Source organism: Coregonus lavaretus (assembly GCF_964263955.1).
Source record: "Coregonus lavaretus genome assembly, chromosome: 2".
Lineage (NCBI taxonomy): Eukaryota > Metazoa > Chordata > Actinopteri > Salmoniformes > Salmonidae > Coregonus > Coregonus lavaretus.
This window is the reverse complement of record NC_139989.1, coordinates 60,027,443-60,047,268: the sequence shown is the minus strand read 5'-3', so window position 1 is coordinate 60,047,268 and position 19,826 is coordinate 60,027,443. Positions and strand designations below refer to the sequence as shown.

At 44.1% G+C, this 19,826-nt stretch overlaps 1 protein-coding gene across 1 annotated transcript; it reads left to right on the top strand.

The window, feature by feature from the left end:
- Positions 1 to 2,971: 2,971 nt before the first annotated feature.
- On the top strand, positions 2,972 to 13,573 carry LOC311101692 (galectin-3-binding protein A-like). The gene is made up of 6 exons (XM_084142844.1): positions 2,972 to 3,076; positions 5,563 to 5,657; positions 6,073 to 6,282; positions 6,850 to 6,981; positions 9,772 to 10,060; positions 12,244 to 13,573. Exons 2-6 carry the CDS (start codon positions 5,576 to 5,578, stop codon positions 13,331 to 13,333), a joined length of 1,803 nt encoding a protein of 600 aa, XP_083998970.1. The 5' UTR covers positions 2,972 to 3,076; positions 5,563 to 5,575; the 3' UTR covers positions 13,334 to 13,573.
- Positions 13,574 to 19,826: the final 6,253 nt, after the last annotated feature.

Here is a 19,826-nt window from a genome sequence, read left to right as displayed (position 1 = left end):
GGAGGGAGCTGAAGGTTCGAGTTGCCAAACGTCAGCCTCGAAACCACAATGACTTGGAGAAGATCTGCAAAGAGGAGTGGGACATAATCCCTCCTGAGATGTGTGTAAACCTGGTGGCCAACTACAAGAAATGTCTGACCTCTGTGATTGCCAACAAGGGTTTTGCCACCAAGTACAAAGTCATGTTTTGCAGAGGGGTCAAATACTTATTTCCCTCATTAAAATGCAAATCAATTTATAACATTTTTGACATGCATTTTTCTGGATTTTTTTGTTGTTATTCTGTCTCTCACTGTTCAAATAAACCTACCATTAAAATTATAGACTGATCATGTCTTTGTCAGTGGGCAAACGTACAAAATCAGCAGGGGATCAAATACTTTTTTCCCTCACTGTACTATGTAAAGTGCTTTGTGTACCTCAGTTGGTAGAAAAGAGCTATATAAATCCAATCAATTATTATCATAATTTCTAATGTTCTGTCTATATGAAAACTAGCAAGAAAAGCGTGATCTGGCATTGTTACACACCATTTTTATAATATTCTACTAGGAAGACGGCCAAATATACACTACCAGTCAAAAGTTTGGACATACCTACTCATTCAAGGGTTTTTCTTTACGTCTTTATATTATTTCAAAAATGTGTACATTGTAGAATAATAGTGAAGACATCAAAACTATGAAATAACACATATGGAATCATGTAGTAACCAAAAAGTGTTAAACAAATCAAAATATATTTTATATTTGAGATTCTTCAAATAGCCACCCTTTTGCCTTGATGACAGCTTTGCACACTCTTGGCATTCTCTCAACCAGCTTCATGAGGTAGTCACCTGGAATGCATTCAATGAACAGGTGTGCCTTCTTAAAAGTTAATTTGTGGAGTTTATTTCCTTCTTAATGTGTTTGAGCCAATCAGTTGTGATGTGACAAGGTATACAGAAGATAGCTCTATTTGGTAAAAGACCAAGTCCATATTATGGCAAGAACAGCTCAAATAAGCAAAGAGAAACAACAGTCCATCATTATTTTAAGCGATGAAGGTCAGTCAATACGGAAAATGTCAAGAACTTTGAAAGTTTCTTCAAGTGCAGTCGCAAAAACCATCAAGCGCTATGATGAAACTGTCTCTCATGAGGACTGCCACAGGAATGGAAGACCCAGAGTTACCTCTGCTGCAGAGGATAAGTTCATTAGAGTTACCATTCTCAGAAATTGCAGCCCAAATAAATACTTCACAGAGTTCAAGTAACAGACACATCTCAACATCAACTGTTCAGAGGGTACTGTGTGAATCAGGCCTTCATGGTGTGGTGGATATTTTAAATAGTATCAAAGGAGGAGAGACAAACTTATCACACAAGTCAGAGTTATACTTCAACTAAATCTTTATTCAAATAACTTATCGATAAGGGAGCTGGTCGCAATATCCACACAACCAAGTGGATAGAGTGAGATTCCAACGAACAGGAAATGTCTCATATAGTGGACCTAAAAATGCTTAGTCATGGCTGGTTCCACCCCCTACCCGGCAGATCAGGAGCTACCTTGTTTTCTTCTTGTGGCTATGTGTATCGGGTCATAGCGCACAAACAAGTGATAACGTTAGTTCTGTTACTATCTCCACACAGCTGTGCCCTTGGAAGATAGTACAATACAGGATGAACTGAAAAACTGTGGTCACTCTGAGGCTCTTGTCGTGTGACCAGGTTACTCAGAAGCAACGAGAAATTGAAACAATACAGGTCTATCTGTTCCTCAAGTTTATCTCTATCCCATGTCCTTGACTACACGCCCAGAACAGCTGCAGGGAGCTAGAGGGAACCATCCTTATGAAAAGCACAGCATCGGTAGTTAAGAAATGTCTCTACTACTGTTAAGCGTATTAATTGTTATCTATTCATATTAAACAAATCAGGTAAATACGTGATCTTTCTCTCACAATGGTCGAATTGCTGCAAAGAAACCACTACTAAAGGACACCAATAAGAAGAAGACACCTGCTTGGGCCAAGAAACACAAGCAATGGACATTAGACTAGTGGAAATGTATCCTTTGGTCTGGAGTCGAAATTTGAGATTTTTGGTTCAAACCGCCGCGTCTTTGTGAGACACGGTGTGGGTGAACGGATGATCTCCGCATGTGTAGTTCCCACCATAAAGCATGGAGGAGGAGGAGTTATGGTGTGGGGGTGCTTTGCTGGTGACACTGTCTGTGATTTATTTAGAATTCAAGGCATACTTAACCAGCATGGCTACCACAGCATTCTGCAGCGATATGCCATCCCATCTGGTTTGGACTTAGTGGGACTATCATTTGTTTTTCAACAGGACAATGACCCAACACACCTGTGTAAGGGCTATTTTATCGAGAAGGAGAGTGATGGAGTGCTGCATCAGATGACCTGGCCTCCCCAATCCCCCGACCTCAATCCAATTGAGATGGTTTGGGATGAGTCGGATGGCAGAGTGAAGGAAAAGCATCCAACAAGTGCTCAGCATATGTGGGAACTCCTTCAAGACTGTTGGAAAAGCATTCCAGGTGAAGCTGGTTGAGAGAATGCCAAGAGTGTGCAAAGCTGTCATCAAGGCAAAGGGTGGTTATTTGAAGAATCTCAAATATAAAATACTACATGATTCCATATGTGTTATTTCATACTTTTGATGTCTTCACTATTATTCTGCAATGTAAAAAATAGTAATAACTACGAAAAATCCTCAAAATTGGCTATATCGTAAAAAATGTGTTTTAAGGTTAGGGTTAGGCATTATGGTTAGCAGTGAGGTTAAGGTTAGGTTTAAGGTTAGGGTTAGGTTTCAAATCTGATTTTATGACTTTGTGGCTTTGCAAGCTAGTGCCCACTCTGCCTAGCTGCCTCCAGGGCAAGATTCATGACAATAAATGCTCACCAGACCCCCTGTGATTTCACAAGAAACGAAACATAGAGAATCCATTTGCGGAAGTGCAGTTTTCATTACATTAGCAAATACTTCCACCCCTGTGGCTATATAAGCAGTGGAATTTCATAAGGGTTTTAAAAGAACCACGACGCACACAGCAAGACACAAGAGGTAAGACATTTGAGAATCAGAATGTCATCTATGGAAAAGCCTAAATTAACTATTGTCCTCAGTGCTGCATAAACAATACTGTTTGATTCTATTAGATATACTTGATTGTGTCTTGTACACATACATTTACTTTATGTATAGAAAATGGACTCCGTTAAAAATCAACAAAATGTAATATGATGTCTTATCAATACAATGTATGGAGTGGAAATAGCACAGTGCATTGTAGACTGTATGATCCAGTTGCCTTACTGAATGCAGGTATTTGAAGTGAAGCATTAGATTTTTTGCAGATACAGCATTACTTGTATTTTTGTGTAGAATAACATTTTCCTATTTTAGTTTTTAAAAAATTGCATCAGCTAAAACGATTAATGGTGGTTCTTATTGTTGGGGAAGATGGTATAATATATAGACATTAAAGCTTTATGCCAATGGTTTTGCTAATGGACGTTGTGAGGTGGGCATATTTAAGCATGAAACACACTGAGAATCGCACTGCCGATGTTCCTTCTCTTGCTAGAACAAACGCGGTACGTACTGCGTACTGACCCGGTAGCGACGAACCTGCCGTTTCAACTTGTAGAATCGCAATGCTTGTCAGTATCAAACAACTTTCGCAATGTTCGTCAGTGTCCAACAACTTGACTTTGAGCCAATCAGAGAGCCACAGGAGTGACAACAAACAGGAAAAAGAGGCATCCACGGTTAAATGTCATGAGCCAGTCACACTCCATATACAGTGCCATGAAAAAGTATTTGCCCCCTTTCTAATTTTCTATACGTTTGCATATTTCTGATTCTGAATGTTAGCAGATCTTCAACCAAAACCTAGTATTAGATAAAGGAAACCTGAGTGTACAAACAACACAACAATGACATACTTATTTCATTTATTTCATAAACCAAGTTATGCAACACCCAATGGCCCTGTGTGAAAAAGTAATTTCCCCCACTGGTTGTGCCACCTTTAGCTGCAATGAATCCAACCAAACACTTCCTGTAGTTGTTGATCAGTCTCTCACGTCACTGTGGAGGAATTTTGGCCCACTCTTCCATGCAGAACTGCTGTAACTCAGCGACAATTGTGGGCTTTCAAGCATGAACTGCTCGTTTCAAGTCCTGCCACAACATCTCAATTGGGATTAGGTCTGGACGTTGACTAGGCCATTCCGAAACTTCACATTTGTTGCATTTTAGCCATTTTCATGTAGACTTGATTGTGTGTTTTGGAGTATTGTCTTGCTGCATGACCCAGATGTGCTTCAGCTTCAGCTCACAGACGGATGGCCTGACCTTCTCCTGTATATTAAACTGATACAGAGCAGAATTCATGGTTCCTTCTATTAAGGCAAGTCGTCCAGGTCCTGAGGCAGCAAAGCATCCCCAAACCATCACACCACCACCACCATGCTTGACCGTTGGTATGAGGTTCTTAATGTGGAATGCAGTGTTTGGTTTTCAGCAGGCATAATGGAACCCATGTCGTCCAAAAAGTTATACTTTTGGATCATCTGTCCATAGAACATTCTTCCAAGAGTCTTGATGATCATCCTTGTGCTTCCAGGTGCTTTTTGGCAAACTTGAGTCAACTTTTTGGACAACATGGGTAACATTATGCCTTTGCTGTGTAAACACAAAATAAACTGCCTGCCTACACTCTGTTTAGAGGTGCTAAGTACTGTCGGCAGGCAGTGATGTAAAGTACTTAAGTAAAAAATAAGTCGTTTTTTGGGGTATCTGTACTTTACTTTATATTTTGACTACTTTTACTTTTACTTCACTACATTCTTAAAGAAAATTATGTACATTTTACTCCATACATTTACAGTGACACCCAAAAGTACTTGTTACATTTTGAATGCTTAGCTGGACAGGAACATTTTCTAATTCACACACTTATCAAGAGAACATCCCTGGTCATCCCTACTGCCTCTGATCGTGCGGACTCACTAAACACATGCTTTGTTTGTAAATGATCTCTGAGTGTTGGCGCATGCCCCTTGGCTATTCATCAATTTAAAAATCAAGAAAATGATGCCGTCTGGTTTGCTTTATATAAGGAATTTGAAATTAGTTATACTTTAACTTTAACTTTTGATACTTAAGTATATTTTAGCAATTACATTTACTTTTGATATTTAAGTATATTTAAAACCAAATACTTTTATACTTTTACTAAAGTAGTATTTTACTGTGTGACTTTCACTTTTACTTGAGTCATTTTCTATTAAGGTATCTTTACTTTTACTAAAGGATGAAAATTGCATGCTTTTTCCCACCACTGTCGGCAAACGTTTTACAATCCTACCGGTGTGTCTGAGCTATAATTAGGGGACCCATGTTGCCTCAAGAGCACCCCCAGAGGCAAAAGTTCTGTATAGCCTATTTAATATGGTTTATACCATAAGGCAAAAACTGGACTGTATGATTCCTCTTCCATTTCCCTCTTTTTCTATTGCTTATCTGTTTGTCAATTTCCCAAGCTGGCTGGTGAAAATGCAGAAGCGTGGAATCACTCTGTGGCTGCTGTTGCTTCTCCATGTCCCTGGACTAGACTCTGCAACATGGAATCTATTCAGTGAGTTCAATTTAGCCTGGTTTGTACTGTGTTGTCAACTCCTACAGTCATTGGCATGCCAAAGGCCATGGCCATACAGCACAAACAGATCTGGGACCAGGATAAGTTCAGTTAGCCAAAGGCACAATGAAATCTGATATTCCCCTATCACAATTAAGTAATGTTAGTTTGTGAATGACAATGACATGATGTTTTAATAGCAGACTTTCCAATGAATCAGGAATAGGCCAATCATGTAGTGTACTCCTCAAGTTCCTGTTTGCAAAACACAAACAAGTTGGTTCATGCTTTGTACTGTAGTCTAATAGAAATGTAAGCAAACAGCATAGTTGCATAAATCTGTGGTTGGTTATAGCTCATCAGTCCAATTTTTAAACTGACTAACTTAAAATCCTCACCCTCTCTGTGCTCACAGGTAAGTCCTCGACAGAGCCCCCACAGGAGGGTGAGGTGAGGCTGGTGGCGGGTAAACAGGACTCAGAGGGTCGAGTGGAGGTGTACCACGAGGGGAAATGGGGGACCGTCTGTGACGATGGCTGGGACCTGGCCGAGGCTCAGGTGGTGTGTCGTCAGCTGAAGTTCCCTGGCGTTATATCTGCTGTCACTGGAGGGACTTATGGAGAGGGTGAGTATCTTAAAAAGGGTCATGTTCATTAGGCACCAAATGGAAGAAAATGGACTGAAACAGGGAGGGACTACCTGGGTCGTATTCACAAGGCACAAAATGGAAGAATGAAACAGAGTGAAATGGGGAGGTACTATCAGATCTTGTGCAATAAGGAACGCTCCTTTTCATTTTCTGTCAGCACAACAATTTGAAACCTTTTGCTACAGTTTGCCTGATGAATATGACTCCTTGCATGAGTTTGCCAAAAGGAGGCAGTGGAAAAATATAAGTATTAGTAGCATTGTCAATAACTCTGAATCCCAAATCAAACCTCAGCAACCCCTACCCCCTAGGGACTTTTGTAAAAATATGAGAGGATTGAATAAGCGTTAGCAATATGACGACAAGGAATTTGGGATTCTTGGAGGGAGCAAGTTCAAATAGGCAGTGATTTGTGGGAATGGCAGGCAGCACCAGCAGAAAGAGTCAACTAACATAATTTTATACACCACAATATAATATTTTGCATATTTCTGCACATGATTTTGCTTTCTCTTTGTTTATCCTCTGTTTTGTGTATCCAAGGATCGGGTTCAATCTGGTTGGATGATATGAACTGCAAAGGAACCGAGAAGTCCCTGTCCAGCTGTCCTTTCAAGGGCTGGGCGTTGACCGACTGTTCCCACAAGGAGGACGCAGGGGTCGTTTGTGAGAGAGGTACTACACTTTTCCCTGATTCCTTTGCTCCTAGCTCCTCGTCTCCTTCTGAAAAGTCTCCACGCCTCCTTCTCAAAACGGCAGAAATGTTTTTAGGAGGTGAGTTAAGAGGATGCAAGGAATTGAGGAAAATACATTTGAGATTCACCCAGTGTGTCACGATCGTTTACGAACGAGAAGGACCAAGGCGCAGCGTGATAAGCATACATGTTTATTTAACGAATAAACACCACGACAAAACAACAAACGAAACGTGAAGTCCAAGGTAGCATACACACAACATACCTTACACGGAACAAGATCCCACCACTAACTGGTGCCAACAGGCTGCCTAAGTATGGTCCCCAATCAGAGACAACGAGCAACAGCTGCCTCTGATTGGGAACCACACAAGCCAACATAGATCTACACATTCTAGATCTTAAACATAGAACATCGACATAGCAAACACAACACAGAAAATACACACCCTGACTCAACAAATACAAGTCCTCAGAGTCAGGGCGTGACAGTACCCCCCCCCCCCAAAGGTGCGGACTCCGACCGCGCCACATAAACATAACAGGGTAGGGGCCGGGTGGGCATTCCGCCTCGGAGGCGGATCCGGCTCCGGGCGTGACCACCACTTACTCTTCACCTCCCTGTTGCGCCCCTGGTCTGGTCTGGACCTCGGCGCGCTGCTTCCCCTCTCCTTCCTCCCACGACGTACCAAGCCCTGTCTGGACCCTGGTGTGGGAGACCCCGAACCTGCAGAGGGGCTGACGTCTGGGTCTGGACTGGAACCGCTGACTGGAGCTGGACCCGACGACGGTGGATCAAACTGCTCTGGCTCCGGAGTGAATCAGGCACCGGTGGATCAGGCACCGGTGGAGCGGACTGCTCTGGCTCCGGAGTGGAGCGGTTGACCGGAGCTGGACTAGACCCCGGTGGAGCGGATTGCTCTGGCTCCGGAGTGGATCCGCTGACCGGAGTTGGACCGGACCCTGGTGGAGCGGATTGCTCTGGCTCCGGAGTGGAGCAGCTGACCGGTGCCGTACCAGGCACCGGTGAAACAGGCACGGGCCGTGCCGGACTGGACACACGCACCACTGGCTTGGTGCGGGGAGCAGGAACGGGCCGTACCGGACTGGCGACGCGCACCACTGGCTTGGTGCGGGGAGCAGGAACGGGCCGTACCGGACTGGCGACGCGCACCACTGGCTTGGTGCGAGGGGCAGGAACAGGCCGGGCCGGGCTGGCGACGCGCACCACAGGCTTGGTGCGAGGGGCAGGAACAGGCCGGGCCGGGCTGGCGACGCGCACCACTGGTTTGGTGCAAGGGGCAGGAACAGGCCGGGCCGGGCTGGCGACGCGCACCACAGGCTTGGTGCGAGGGGCAGGAACAGGCCGGACCGGGCTGGCGACGCGCACCACTGGTTTGGTGCGAGGGTCAGGAACAGGCCGGGCCGGGCTGGCGACGCGCACCACTGGCTTATTGCGAGGGACAGGAAAAGGCCGGACCGGGCTGGCGACGCGCACCACAGGCTTGGTGCGAGGGGCAGGAACAGGCCGGACCGGGCTGGCGACGCGCACCACTGGCTTGATGCGAGGAGCAGGAACGGGCCGGACCGTACTGGGAACACACACCACTGGCTTAGTGCGGGGAGCAGGAACGGGTCGGGCCGTACTGGGAACACGCACCACTGACTTAATGCGGGGAGCAGGAACGGACCGGACTGGCGACACGCACCACTTTCTTGGTGCGAGGAGCGGGACTGGGTTCCTTTATAAACCCCCGCTCCTTCTGCTGCCTAACCAGCTCCTCTCGCCGTGCCTCTACACTCTCCTTCTCCCTTATCGCCTCCTGTAGCGCCTCCCTCTGACCGAATAACTTCTGCTCCCTCTGAACCAATAGCCCCCTTAACCTGGTGGCCTCCTCTCCTAACCTGCAGATCCGCCCTGTCGCTGCCTCCTGCTGCCTCGTCATACACACCGTGTGCCCCCCCCCAAAAAAAATTATTGGGGTTGCCTCTCGGGTCTCCGTCGTCGGCACTGTTGGCGCCGTTTCTCCTCTCCTACCTGGGCATCCTCCTTCATCGCCTTCCGGTAGCGGACGGCCTCCTCCTCCGTGATTCTCCCCCAACCGAGGAGGACATCTACTAACGTAACCTCCTGTTTAATTCCCGGCGTTTGCTCCTGAACACGCTGCTTGGTCCTATTTTGGTGGGATCTTCTGTCACGATCGTTTACGAACGAGAAGGACCAAGGCGCAGCGTGATAAGCATACATGTTTATTTAACGAATAAACACCACGACAAAACAACAACCGAAACGTGAAGTCCAAGGTAGCATACACACAACATACCTTACACGGAACAAGATCCCACCACTAACTGGTGCCAACAGGCTGCCTAAGTATGGTCCCCAATCAGAGACAACGAGCAACAGCTGCCTCTGATTGGGAACCACACAGGCCAACATAGATCTACACATTCTAGATCTTAAACATAGAACATCGACATAGCAAACACAACACAGAAAATACACACCCTGACTCAACAAATACAAGTCCTCAGAGTCAGGGCGTGACACAGTGTGTCTGCAGACTCTGTTTGACCAAGGTTAGGGAAGAAACATACATTTTAACCCATAAAAACTACACAAGGTTATTTTCCTGGTTAAATAAAGGGATGAATTAATGAATTAATACATGTTCCTAACTTCACTGAAACTAAAAGACACACTATCAGCCCTACATATTCCTACTAATCATGTACAGTCCTAATCATGTGCATTCCTCATACTGTACAGGCACAGATTTGACCAGTGACACAGCCCATTTCCTGGACCACAGTCTGGGCCTGTCAGATGACCTGGGCGAGTTGTTTGACCGTGGGGATGACTGTGACATCATCATCGCATTCCAGAGCCCCACAGGGAACAGAGACGGGGAGGGGAAGTTAGAGGTGGAGGAAAGGAACATCTGCACCCACAAACTGATCCTCTCTCTCTACCCACACTTCAACATCACCAATGGGTCCAGTAGCCTCTCCGTAGAGATTAGCCAAGCCTGCAGCCCCCATGTCACCAGCTTCATCAGGTACTAGTCTATGAACCTTAACAGGTGCTATTTAGATATACTGTATGTTTATTGGATTAAATACATACACAAGAATGTTGTACAGTGAGGGAAAAAAGTATTTGATCCCCTGCTGATTTTGTACGTTTGCCCACTGACAAAGAAATGATCAGTCTATAATTTTAATGGTAGGTTTATTTGAACAGTGAGAGACAGAATAACAACAAAAAAATCCAGAAAAACGCATGTCAAAAATATTATAAATTTATTTGCATTTTAATGAGGGAAATAAGTATTTGACCCCTCTGCAAAATATGACTTAGTACTTGGTGGCAAAACCCTTGTTGGCAATCACAGTGGTCAGACGTTTCTTGTAGTTGGCCACCAGGTTTGCACACATCTCAGGAGGGATTTTGTCCCACTCCTCTTTGCAGATCTTCTCCAAGTCATTAAGGTTTCGAGCCTGACGTTTGGCAACTCGAACCTTCAGCTCCCTCCACAGATTTGCTATGGGATTAAGGTCTGGAGACTGGCTAGGCCACTCCAGGACCTTAATGTGCTTCTTCTTGAGCCACTCCTTTGTTGCCTTGGCCGTGTGTTTTGGGTCATTGTCATGCTGGAATACCCATCCACAACCCATTTTCAATGCCCTGGCTGAGGGAAGGAGGTTCTCACCCAAGATTTGACGGTACATGGCCCTGTCCATGGTCCCTTTGATGCGGTGAAGTTGTCCTGTCCCCTTAGCAGAAAAACACCCCCAAAGCATAATGTTTCCACCTCCATGTTTGACGGTGGGGATGGTGTTCTTGGGGTCATAGGCAGCATTCCTCCTCCTCCAAACACGGCGAGTTGAGTTGATGCCAAAGAGCTCGATTTTGGTCTCATCTGACCACAACACTTTCACCCAGTTCTCCTCTGAATCATTCAGATGTTCATTGGCAAACTTCAGACGGGCATGTATATGTGCTTTCTTGAGCAGGGGGACCTTGCGGGCGCTGCAGGATTTCAGTCCTTCACGGCGTAGTGTGTTACCAATTGTTTTCTTGGTGACTATGGTCCCAGCTGCCTTGAGATCATTGACAAGATCCTCCCGTGTAGTTCTGGGCTGATTCCTCACCGTTCTCATGATCATTGCAACTCCACGAGGTGAGATCTTGCATGGAGCCCCAGGCCGAGGGAGATTGACAGTTCTTTTGTGTTTCTTCCATTTGCGAATAATCGCACCAACTGTTGTCACCTTCTCACCAAGCTGCTTGGCGATGGTCTTGTAGCCCATTCCAGCCTTGTGTAGGTCTACAGTCTTGTCCCTGACATCCTTGGAGAGCTCTTTGGTCTTGGCCATTGTAGAGAGTTTGGAATCTGATTGATTGATTGCTTCTGTGGACAGGTGTCTTTTATACAGGTAACAAGCTGAGATTAGGAGCACTCCCTTTAAGAGTGTGCTCCTAATCTCAGCTCGTTACCTGTATAAAAGACACCTGGGAGCCAGAAATCTTTCTGATTGAGAGGGGGTCAAATACTTATTTCCCTCATTAAAATGCAAATCAATGTATAACATTTTTGACATGCGTTTTTCTGGATTTTTTTGGTTGTTATTCTGTCTCTCACTGTTCAAATAAACCTACCATTAAAATTATAGACTGATCATTTATTTGTCAGTGGGCAAACGTACAAAATCAGCAGGGGATCAAATACTTTTTTCCCTCACTGTATGTCTTAAAGGGGAAGCTCTGTCGTAGCCGGCCGCGACCGGGAGACCCATGGGGCGGCGCACAATTGGCCCAGCGTCGTCCAGGGTAGGGGAGGGAATGGCCGGCAGGGATGTAGCTCAGTTGGTAGCGGTGGCTAAAGTAAGCTGAAGTTTGTACTGGCTGTTTTAAAGAAAACCTAACCATGGATTACAATTTGTCCTGGCCCATAGACTAATTTCATCCAACATGAAGTTGTAAAATGCAGAATTTACCGCACCGTACAACCCAAAATCCAAATGTGTCAGAGAATTTTAGACCTCAAAAGTAGACTGTAAAGATGAATCCATGTCTCGTTGCATCAATTGTGTAGATCCAGGGTGATTGTGCCTTACTTAAAGCACAGTTTCTCTCTATCCAACACCACTGGCTGAATGTCCTTTTTAGCTATGATATCTCCTAAATTTTTTTGAATAAAAGTTAATTTATTTAAATGTCCTTGCTCTGGTTCTCTAGGTACCTTTACACCCGCAAGATCGACGTGACCGTCTCCTCCGCCCAGTGCCTCCACAAGCTGGCCTCAAAGTTCGGGGTGAAACGGCTGATGCAGGACACCGGCAGGCTCTTCACTGTACTCCTCCCTGAGGACCCCTCCTTCCACACCCAGGCCTCTCTGTACCAGTACTCTGTCCAGACCGGGGACCTGCTGCTTAAGGAGAACTGCCTCCAGTACCTGGCCTGGAACTGCGAGGCTCTGATCAACTCCCCGGCCTGGAATGACCTCTCCACAGACTTCCTGATGGCCCTCTTGGCACGCTCTGACCTAGTGATACCGGACGAGGGGTTCCTCCTGCAAGCGCTGGAGAGTTGGATCATAGAGAAGGGTGACTCGACTGGCACCAAGAGCCAGGTGGCCCTGTTAGGCCACATCCGCTTCCCGATGATCCCCACTGAGAAGCTCTACAACCTGCAGTTTACCTCGGAGCTCTACAGGAGCCACGAGAAGCTCTATCGTGTCAGCATGCTCAGAGGCTTCCAGTTCAACGCCTTGTCGTTCGAAACTCTGAGGAAGCACAAAAGCAGCGAGAGTGAAGAAGAGCACGATTACTATCCCAGGATCTACACTGCTGAGCCATGGAGCTTCACCATCAACTCAACCAACAAGGAGCCACCACGCCAAGATATTCGATATGATTATAACAGGCGCTACAGCCACTACCAAAATTATTACCCCACTCCAGCCACAGATTATGGCAAGTCATTCACCACACCAAACCACAATAGTGTGATTTACCAGACCAAAGGCACCAACCCCCTCAGTTGGTCAGCAAGAGTCTTTAAGAACCAACGAGAATGTTCTAGGTGTATTTCCTTCCCCACTGCCAGCCTCTCTCTCCAAAGCAGCCTTAGACACCAAAACCAGACCAACAGTGTTCGCTTCAGCAACCGACTGCTCCTAACATGCGAGGGCAGGTATGTCTTTCACGTACAGGACTTCAAGAACAACTTGGCCCAGATCCCTACTAACATCAGTCTGGCCCTGTCCTACCCCTGTCCTAAAGGCCAGTATGACTTTCGGTTCGTGGTGAGACCAGAATACATTTGATAGCACTGCCTGGCACAGATGCAACAATGTTCCTAACACACATCCAAAAATCAAATAATGATGTCCCTGTTGCCAATCAATTGCTTATTTTTTTCTATACAATAGTTTGAAATTATGGTACTGTAGTTTTGGAAATATGTGATTGATTTGATTATAACCTTTTGTTGATTTGCTGAAAGCAAGTATTAAGCAAAAACTATAACATCTATGCTTGCACTTGAATAAAGGCATTTTAACATACAGGGGTGTGGATTATGTTTTTTCCCCCCAGATGATGGCTAGTGCTTCCCATAGAGATAGCTAGAGGACTCTAGTGCCCAAAGCCTGTTTTACCATGGCCAGCGCCATTGAGGACTGTCACCATTTTGAAGAAGTCTACTGGGTGTGTGGGACTTCCTATGGGTTAAGGAAGGATCACATAATTCCAATCAGGTCATCAGGAGGGATCAGCCAATGAATTAAAGTTGTGAGCAAATATTCCATAACTGAAGGTGGCAGTAAATTGGCCACCTTGGCTATATACCTGTTCAAACAACACACTCCAGGTGGCAGTATGCACCCTTTCAGTTTGTTTGCCAACTCATAGAAGTAGTAGAAGAAGAAAACTGACTACTTCAAAATGGAGTTGGCCTCAATGGTGCTGCCAGTGCTCTCACAGAGACCATAATAGGACAGATTCAAAGATGGACCATGTCTGTTATTCCTCCATTAGATGGGGTCATTCCTTCAATCATATTCAGTGGTAAATGCTCCATATGGAGGCTGAATTGGGTTAAAAGGTATGAGTTCCTCTTTGGCCAAACTACTCCCTAACCTCTCTGAGACTTCACTCACATTTTCGGGTAAATTACCATAATCTTCGGCAACCATAACATACTGCTGACTTGTCCGATGGGAAAGTCCCTTTCTGACCTTAAAGTCAATCTCTCTGTGTAGGGTATGATGACATATTGATTAATCGGTTGCAGAATGGTTTTATATGGGCTATGATGAGAACAGAGTTTTTCTAATCAGATCACATAGATTTAAACTCCTGGAAAAACTCCTGGCCCTATAGGGAGGATGAAAACCCTGTCAAAATGCAGCAACCTTCAAATCAAATCAAAGTTTATTGGTCGAGTACACCCAACGCTTAATTTGTAAATTGGGAGGTGCCGGAACAAAAAGTGAGCGCGAGAGGAGGGTGACCTGGGGAGCGCTGAGGTACCGGAACGCATGAGGGGAAAGAAATATCCTTTATAATAAAGCATTGCGCGCATATCATAGCATTTACGTAGTGGCATAGAGCAGTAGAGTAGAGGCACTTACAGAAGATGCACACATGGGGAAAATTTTAGTAGCCTTGGGTCAAGGGAAAATGTGGCCTTTTATAAACGCATTTCATGCAATTCTACATCATTTTACATGACTGGACACTTTGGCAGAATATTTTTTAATACCGCACAAATTATTGAAATGACAGGCTACTTTGACACTGACAAACTGAGAATCTGAGATCAATAAAAACGACCTTGAATCCATCAATAGCATAGGCCTAGGTGTGTGGAGACATATTGTAGGCTACACTATGAGGAGGAAATTATCATCCTAAAAATGATATCCAGTTTTACTGACTCACCCAATCATGCGCAGATCATTCGCTGGTGATGGCAGATGCGTTCGTGCCAAAAGCCTATCTCTGTTGTTTTACTGTGTAAAACTATATTTGGAAGTTTATCAAATATTTTGTTAACCTACAGCAGACATATTAGAGTCTTCTCTTTTCAGCAGGAGACATATTGTTTCCAACCTATGTTTTCATGCGATTGCTTTTTAAATATTGTGAAAGGCCTGTTTTGTCTGCATGCTGTGTCAGATTTGCCGCGCGTTTACGACTCTAGGCTATGCCTTGGTTTTGGGCTAAACACAATCCACAGCTAGGCAATAAAAAATAGGTATTTTCATGGTGTAGTAGGCTATTCAGAATTATTTCATTTCTTTCTGAACAGACAGCAGTAATTATATAACTTTGGCAAGTGTATTGGAATGTATCAGGGGTGCTGCAGCTCCTCCAGAACCCTTCGCGTGTCTAGGATTCTATAAGGAAATAAATGATGAAGTGCAACGCTGGAGAGATGAGAGTTTCAGGCTCATGTCTATCAGAGCAGAGAGAGGGAGAGAGATCATAGAAAGTGAATCTTATTCTAGTTCTGTGAGATATACAGTGGGGGAAAAAAAGTATTTAGTCAGCCACCAATTGTGCAAGTTCTCCCACTTAAAAAGATGAGAGAGGCCTGTAATTTTCATCATAGGTACACGTCAACTATGACAGACAAATTGAGAAAAGAAAATCCAGAAAATCACATTGTAGGATTTTTAATGAATTTATTTGCAAATTATGGTGGAAAATAAGTATTTGGTCACCTACAAACAAGCAAGATTTCTGGCTCTCACAGACCTGTAACTTCTTCTTTAAGAGGCTCCTCTGTCCTCCACTCGTTACCTGTATTAATGGCACCTGTTTGAACTTGTTATCAGTATAAAAGACACCTGTCCACAACCTCAAACAGTCACACTCCAAACTCCACTATGGCCAAGACCAAAGAGCTGTCAAAGGACACCAGAAACAAAATTGTAGACCTGCACCAGGCTGGGAAGACTGAATCTGCAATAGGTAAGCAGCTTGGTTTGAAGAAATCAACTGTGGGAGCAATTATTAGGAAATGGAAGACACACAAGACCACTGATAATCTCCCTTGATCTGGGGCTCCACGCAAGATCTCACCCCGTGGGGTCAAAATGATCACAAGAACGGTGAGCAAAAATCCCAGAACCACACGGGGGGGACCTAGTGAATGATCTGCAGAGAGCTGGGACCAAAGTAACAAAGCCCACCATCAGTAACACACTACGCCGCCAGGGACTCAAATCCTGCAGTGCCAGACGTGTCCCCCTGCTTAAGCCTGTACACGTCCAGGCCCGTCTGAAGTTTGCTAGAGTGCATTTGGATGATCCAGAAGAGGATTGGGAGAATGTCATATGGTCAGATGAAACCAAAATAGAACTTTTTGGTAAAAACTCAACTCGTCGTGTTTGGAGGACAAAGAATGCTGAGTTGCATCCAAAGAACACCATACCTACTGTGAAGCATGGGGGTGGAAACATCATGCTTTGGGGCTGTTTTTCTGCAAAGGGACCAGGACGACTGATCCGTGTAAAGGAAAGAATGAATGGGGCCATGTATCGTGAGATTTTGAGTGAAAACCTCCTTCCATCAGCAAGGGCATTGAAGATGAAACGTGGCTGGGTCTTTCAGCATGACAATGATCCCAAACACACCGCCCGGGCAACGAAGGAGTGCTTTCGTAAGAAGCATTTCAAGGTCCTGGAGTGGCTTAGCCAGTCTCCAGATCTCAACCCCATAGAAAATCTTTGGAGGGAGTTGAAAGTCCGTGTTGCCCAGCGACAGCCCCAAAACATCACTGCTCTAGAGGAGATCTGCATGGAGGAATGGGCCAAAATACCAGCAACAGTGTGTGAAAACCTTGTGAAGACTTACAGAAAACGTTTGACCTGTGTCATTGCCAACAAAGGGTATATAACAAAGTATTGAGAAACTTTTGTTATTGACCAAATACTTATTTTCCACCATAATTTGCAAATAAATTCATTAAAAATCCTACATTTTCTGGATATTTTTTTCTCATTTTGTCTGTCATAGTTGACGTGTACCTATGATGAAAATTACAGGGCTCTCTCATCTTTTTAAGTGGGAGAACTTGCACAATTGGTGGCTGACTAAATACTTTTTTTCCCCACTGTACAGGGCGCTACTCACACAGTCATGGCCAAGCGTTGGTCTCAAACATATGTTACACAAACCATAGGCCCAACCCGAATAAACTCAGAATATCAGGGCCAGGCTGAAAATCTAATTAAAGAAAAGGCAACTCGAATGAACTTTGATCGCTTTTATTATAATTTTTACATTGCAAATAGCGACAATTACTTTTCATGCCAGGAGAGGTAGGGATCCGGACAAATAGGTTCCGGAACGAAACAGTCCACAACGGAGAGATGCCGGATCATGTTCCGGGAGGATCCGGCTCAAATTAAGCACTGCCTACACCGACTTGAAGATGTCATCGCTGATGCAGCAAAATGCTTGTGTTTTCTAGCTCCAAAAATGCCGTAATATCTAGTAATTAAAAAACAATACACACATAATCGAAAAAGTAAAAAAAAGTACAAATGATCAGAACAAGCAATATCAGAGTCCGGAATATAGACATGATGGACAGTATATGAATAGAAAATGTGTGTACAGCAGTAGTTATAGTAAAACCTTGTACTTACTCATATGAATTATATTTTAAAACTAGACTAACAGGGGGGATTTCGTTACACAGAGACAACTGTGATTAGACAATATAACTAACAGGGCTGAGCTTACTTTATGCAGGGTTGCATCATGTAGGCCCATGGATGGAAATGGCCAGTGCCCCAAATCCTTAAATTCCATCCCTGTGTAGGCCTATATACATCTGTAATTAAAAGTTACAGGTGCATTAACACAGTCTAGCCTATGTCATCACTATTTATTGATTTGATGAATTTTGGATTAAAGAAGTTTGAATATAAACCAAATTTGATTACATTCACATTTTCTCTTAACACAGATATATTGGCTTTGGCTACAAATACACAACGTTACGGTTTGGTTTCCCCTGGCCAGATTGGACACGGGCACAAAGAGGCCTACAGTTGCTCAGACTGATACAGCATGTCAGATAGCTAATGTTTAGGTGCATGTTGCTACAACATTTCTGTAACAAGTTTTTGCTTGTGTCTATCGGGAGTGAGTTATTTTCCGTTTGCTAAAATAATACCGTAGGAAAATGGAATGTGCGCTCTGCTTCCTATAGACGTGCGCCATGCCTGACCTGCGATTTCAGTGAATCCGATTGGACACAGAGGTGGCAGTGGCAGTGTGTCACACTCGCAAATGCTTCACAATTTATTTATTTGTAGGCTATAGCCTTGAAATAATGTAAATAAAGGTTAATAATATAGAAATAATTCCTGTCTGGCTCCTGACGTATTTAGAGTGTTTATATGCTGTTTAATACTACACGTAGCCTCTTTGAAATGATGAGCGCTTCTAACAGTCACTTTTTCATGTTGTTTACTAAAATACTTTTCTTAAAATCATATGGTTTGGTTTAAATACTTCAAAACCAAATGGTAGGTCCAGGTAGTCACAAAAATAGATGGGTGTTGGTTAAATTGTGATTTTAATGATTGGAGCGAATATGGAACGGCAGTTTTTTTTCATGTGAGCAAGGAGAGGTTTTTAGCACTCAACTCCGCTCAAATACTCTGATAGAGAACAGAAGATGCCACAATGTTTGCATGATTAATGCCTAAGCTAATTAATTTCCATGTGTCCTATCTGTGCTTGGCGTTCAAAACAGTTAACGCACACTAAGCTAGCAGTAATATTACAAATCGTATTGAAACATGTTCTCAGAATGTTAATTAATTACCTTCGAATAACCTATAATGTCCATTCTCAGAACGTCAACAAAACCTCCCAGGGCAACTTTTAGGGAACCATAATAAAACATTCTGAGAACCTCCCTGCAAACTAAAAACGAACGTTCCCAGAACAGCTGAAATGTTCACTTTCGTTCTCAGACTGTTCAGACAAACAGATTTTGGTGCGCATTAAATGGAGTCATGAGTGCATTCAAGTGCGTGTTCCGTGGCAAATCTTCTGTTCAGGACAACTCAGGGTATAATGCATGTAATTTTAGTAACTGTGGATCAAACATAGAGATCATGAACTTTGATACTGTAAGTTACATGAGTTTTCAAATATGGAAAGTGCACATTTGGACTCATTTGGTTTGTTTGTATGACATCAAAGCGGTATTTATTATAATCCTCAATGTCTCATCTTTCATAACACATCGACTCCTCTCGATTTAAAGCATTTCCCTCACTCAGACAATAACACATGTGCAAAAGTAGCCCAATTAGCGGGAGGGATGGGGTTATCTTCTTGTTGTGCACGGTGCTCAAGTTTATAACAGCTGTCAGTCAAAACCCCTACCAGTGCTGTGAAGCGAGAACCTGAGCTCTGACGTCATGTATAGCGTGTTCCTGTACAGCAAATGCATTCCAATTTAGGCGCTTATCAATAACAAAATCTGCCATTTTCAACCCCATACACATGGGCTGAGTGGAAAGGGCTATGGGTTGCCCAATTGCCTAGGGTAGGGCTATTCAACTTCTTAAGAGGTCTGGAGCATGCTGGTTTTCTGTTCTACCTGATAATTAATTGCACCCACCTGGTGTCCCAGGTCTAAATCAGTACCTGATTAGAGAGGAACAATTAAAAAATGCAGTGGCACTGGCTTCACAGCGAGGTCCAGAGTTGAGTTTGAGGGGCCTAGGCCAAGTGAACTGTGCAGTCAGGCAAGTTGAGCCTGCTTTAAAGTTGCCCCAGGTG

Coding starts and splice junctions, on each gene's coding strand:
- LOC311101692 (XM_084142844.1), top strand. CDS start 5,576: ATGCAGAAGCGTGGAATCACTCTGTGGCTGCTGTTGCTTCTCCATGTC. Junction 5,658..6,072: donor TGCAACATGGAATCTATTCA/GTGAGTTCAATT, acceptor CTGTGCTCACAG/GTAAGTCCTCGACAGAGCCC. Junction 6,982..9,771: donor AGGGGTCGTTTGTGAGAGAG/GTACTACACTTT, acceptor CATACTGTACAG/GCACAGATTTGACCAGTGAC.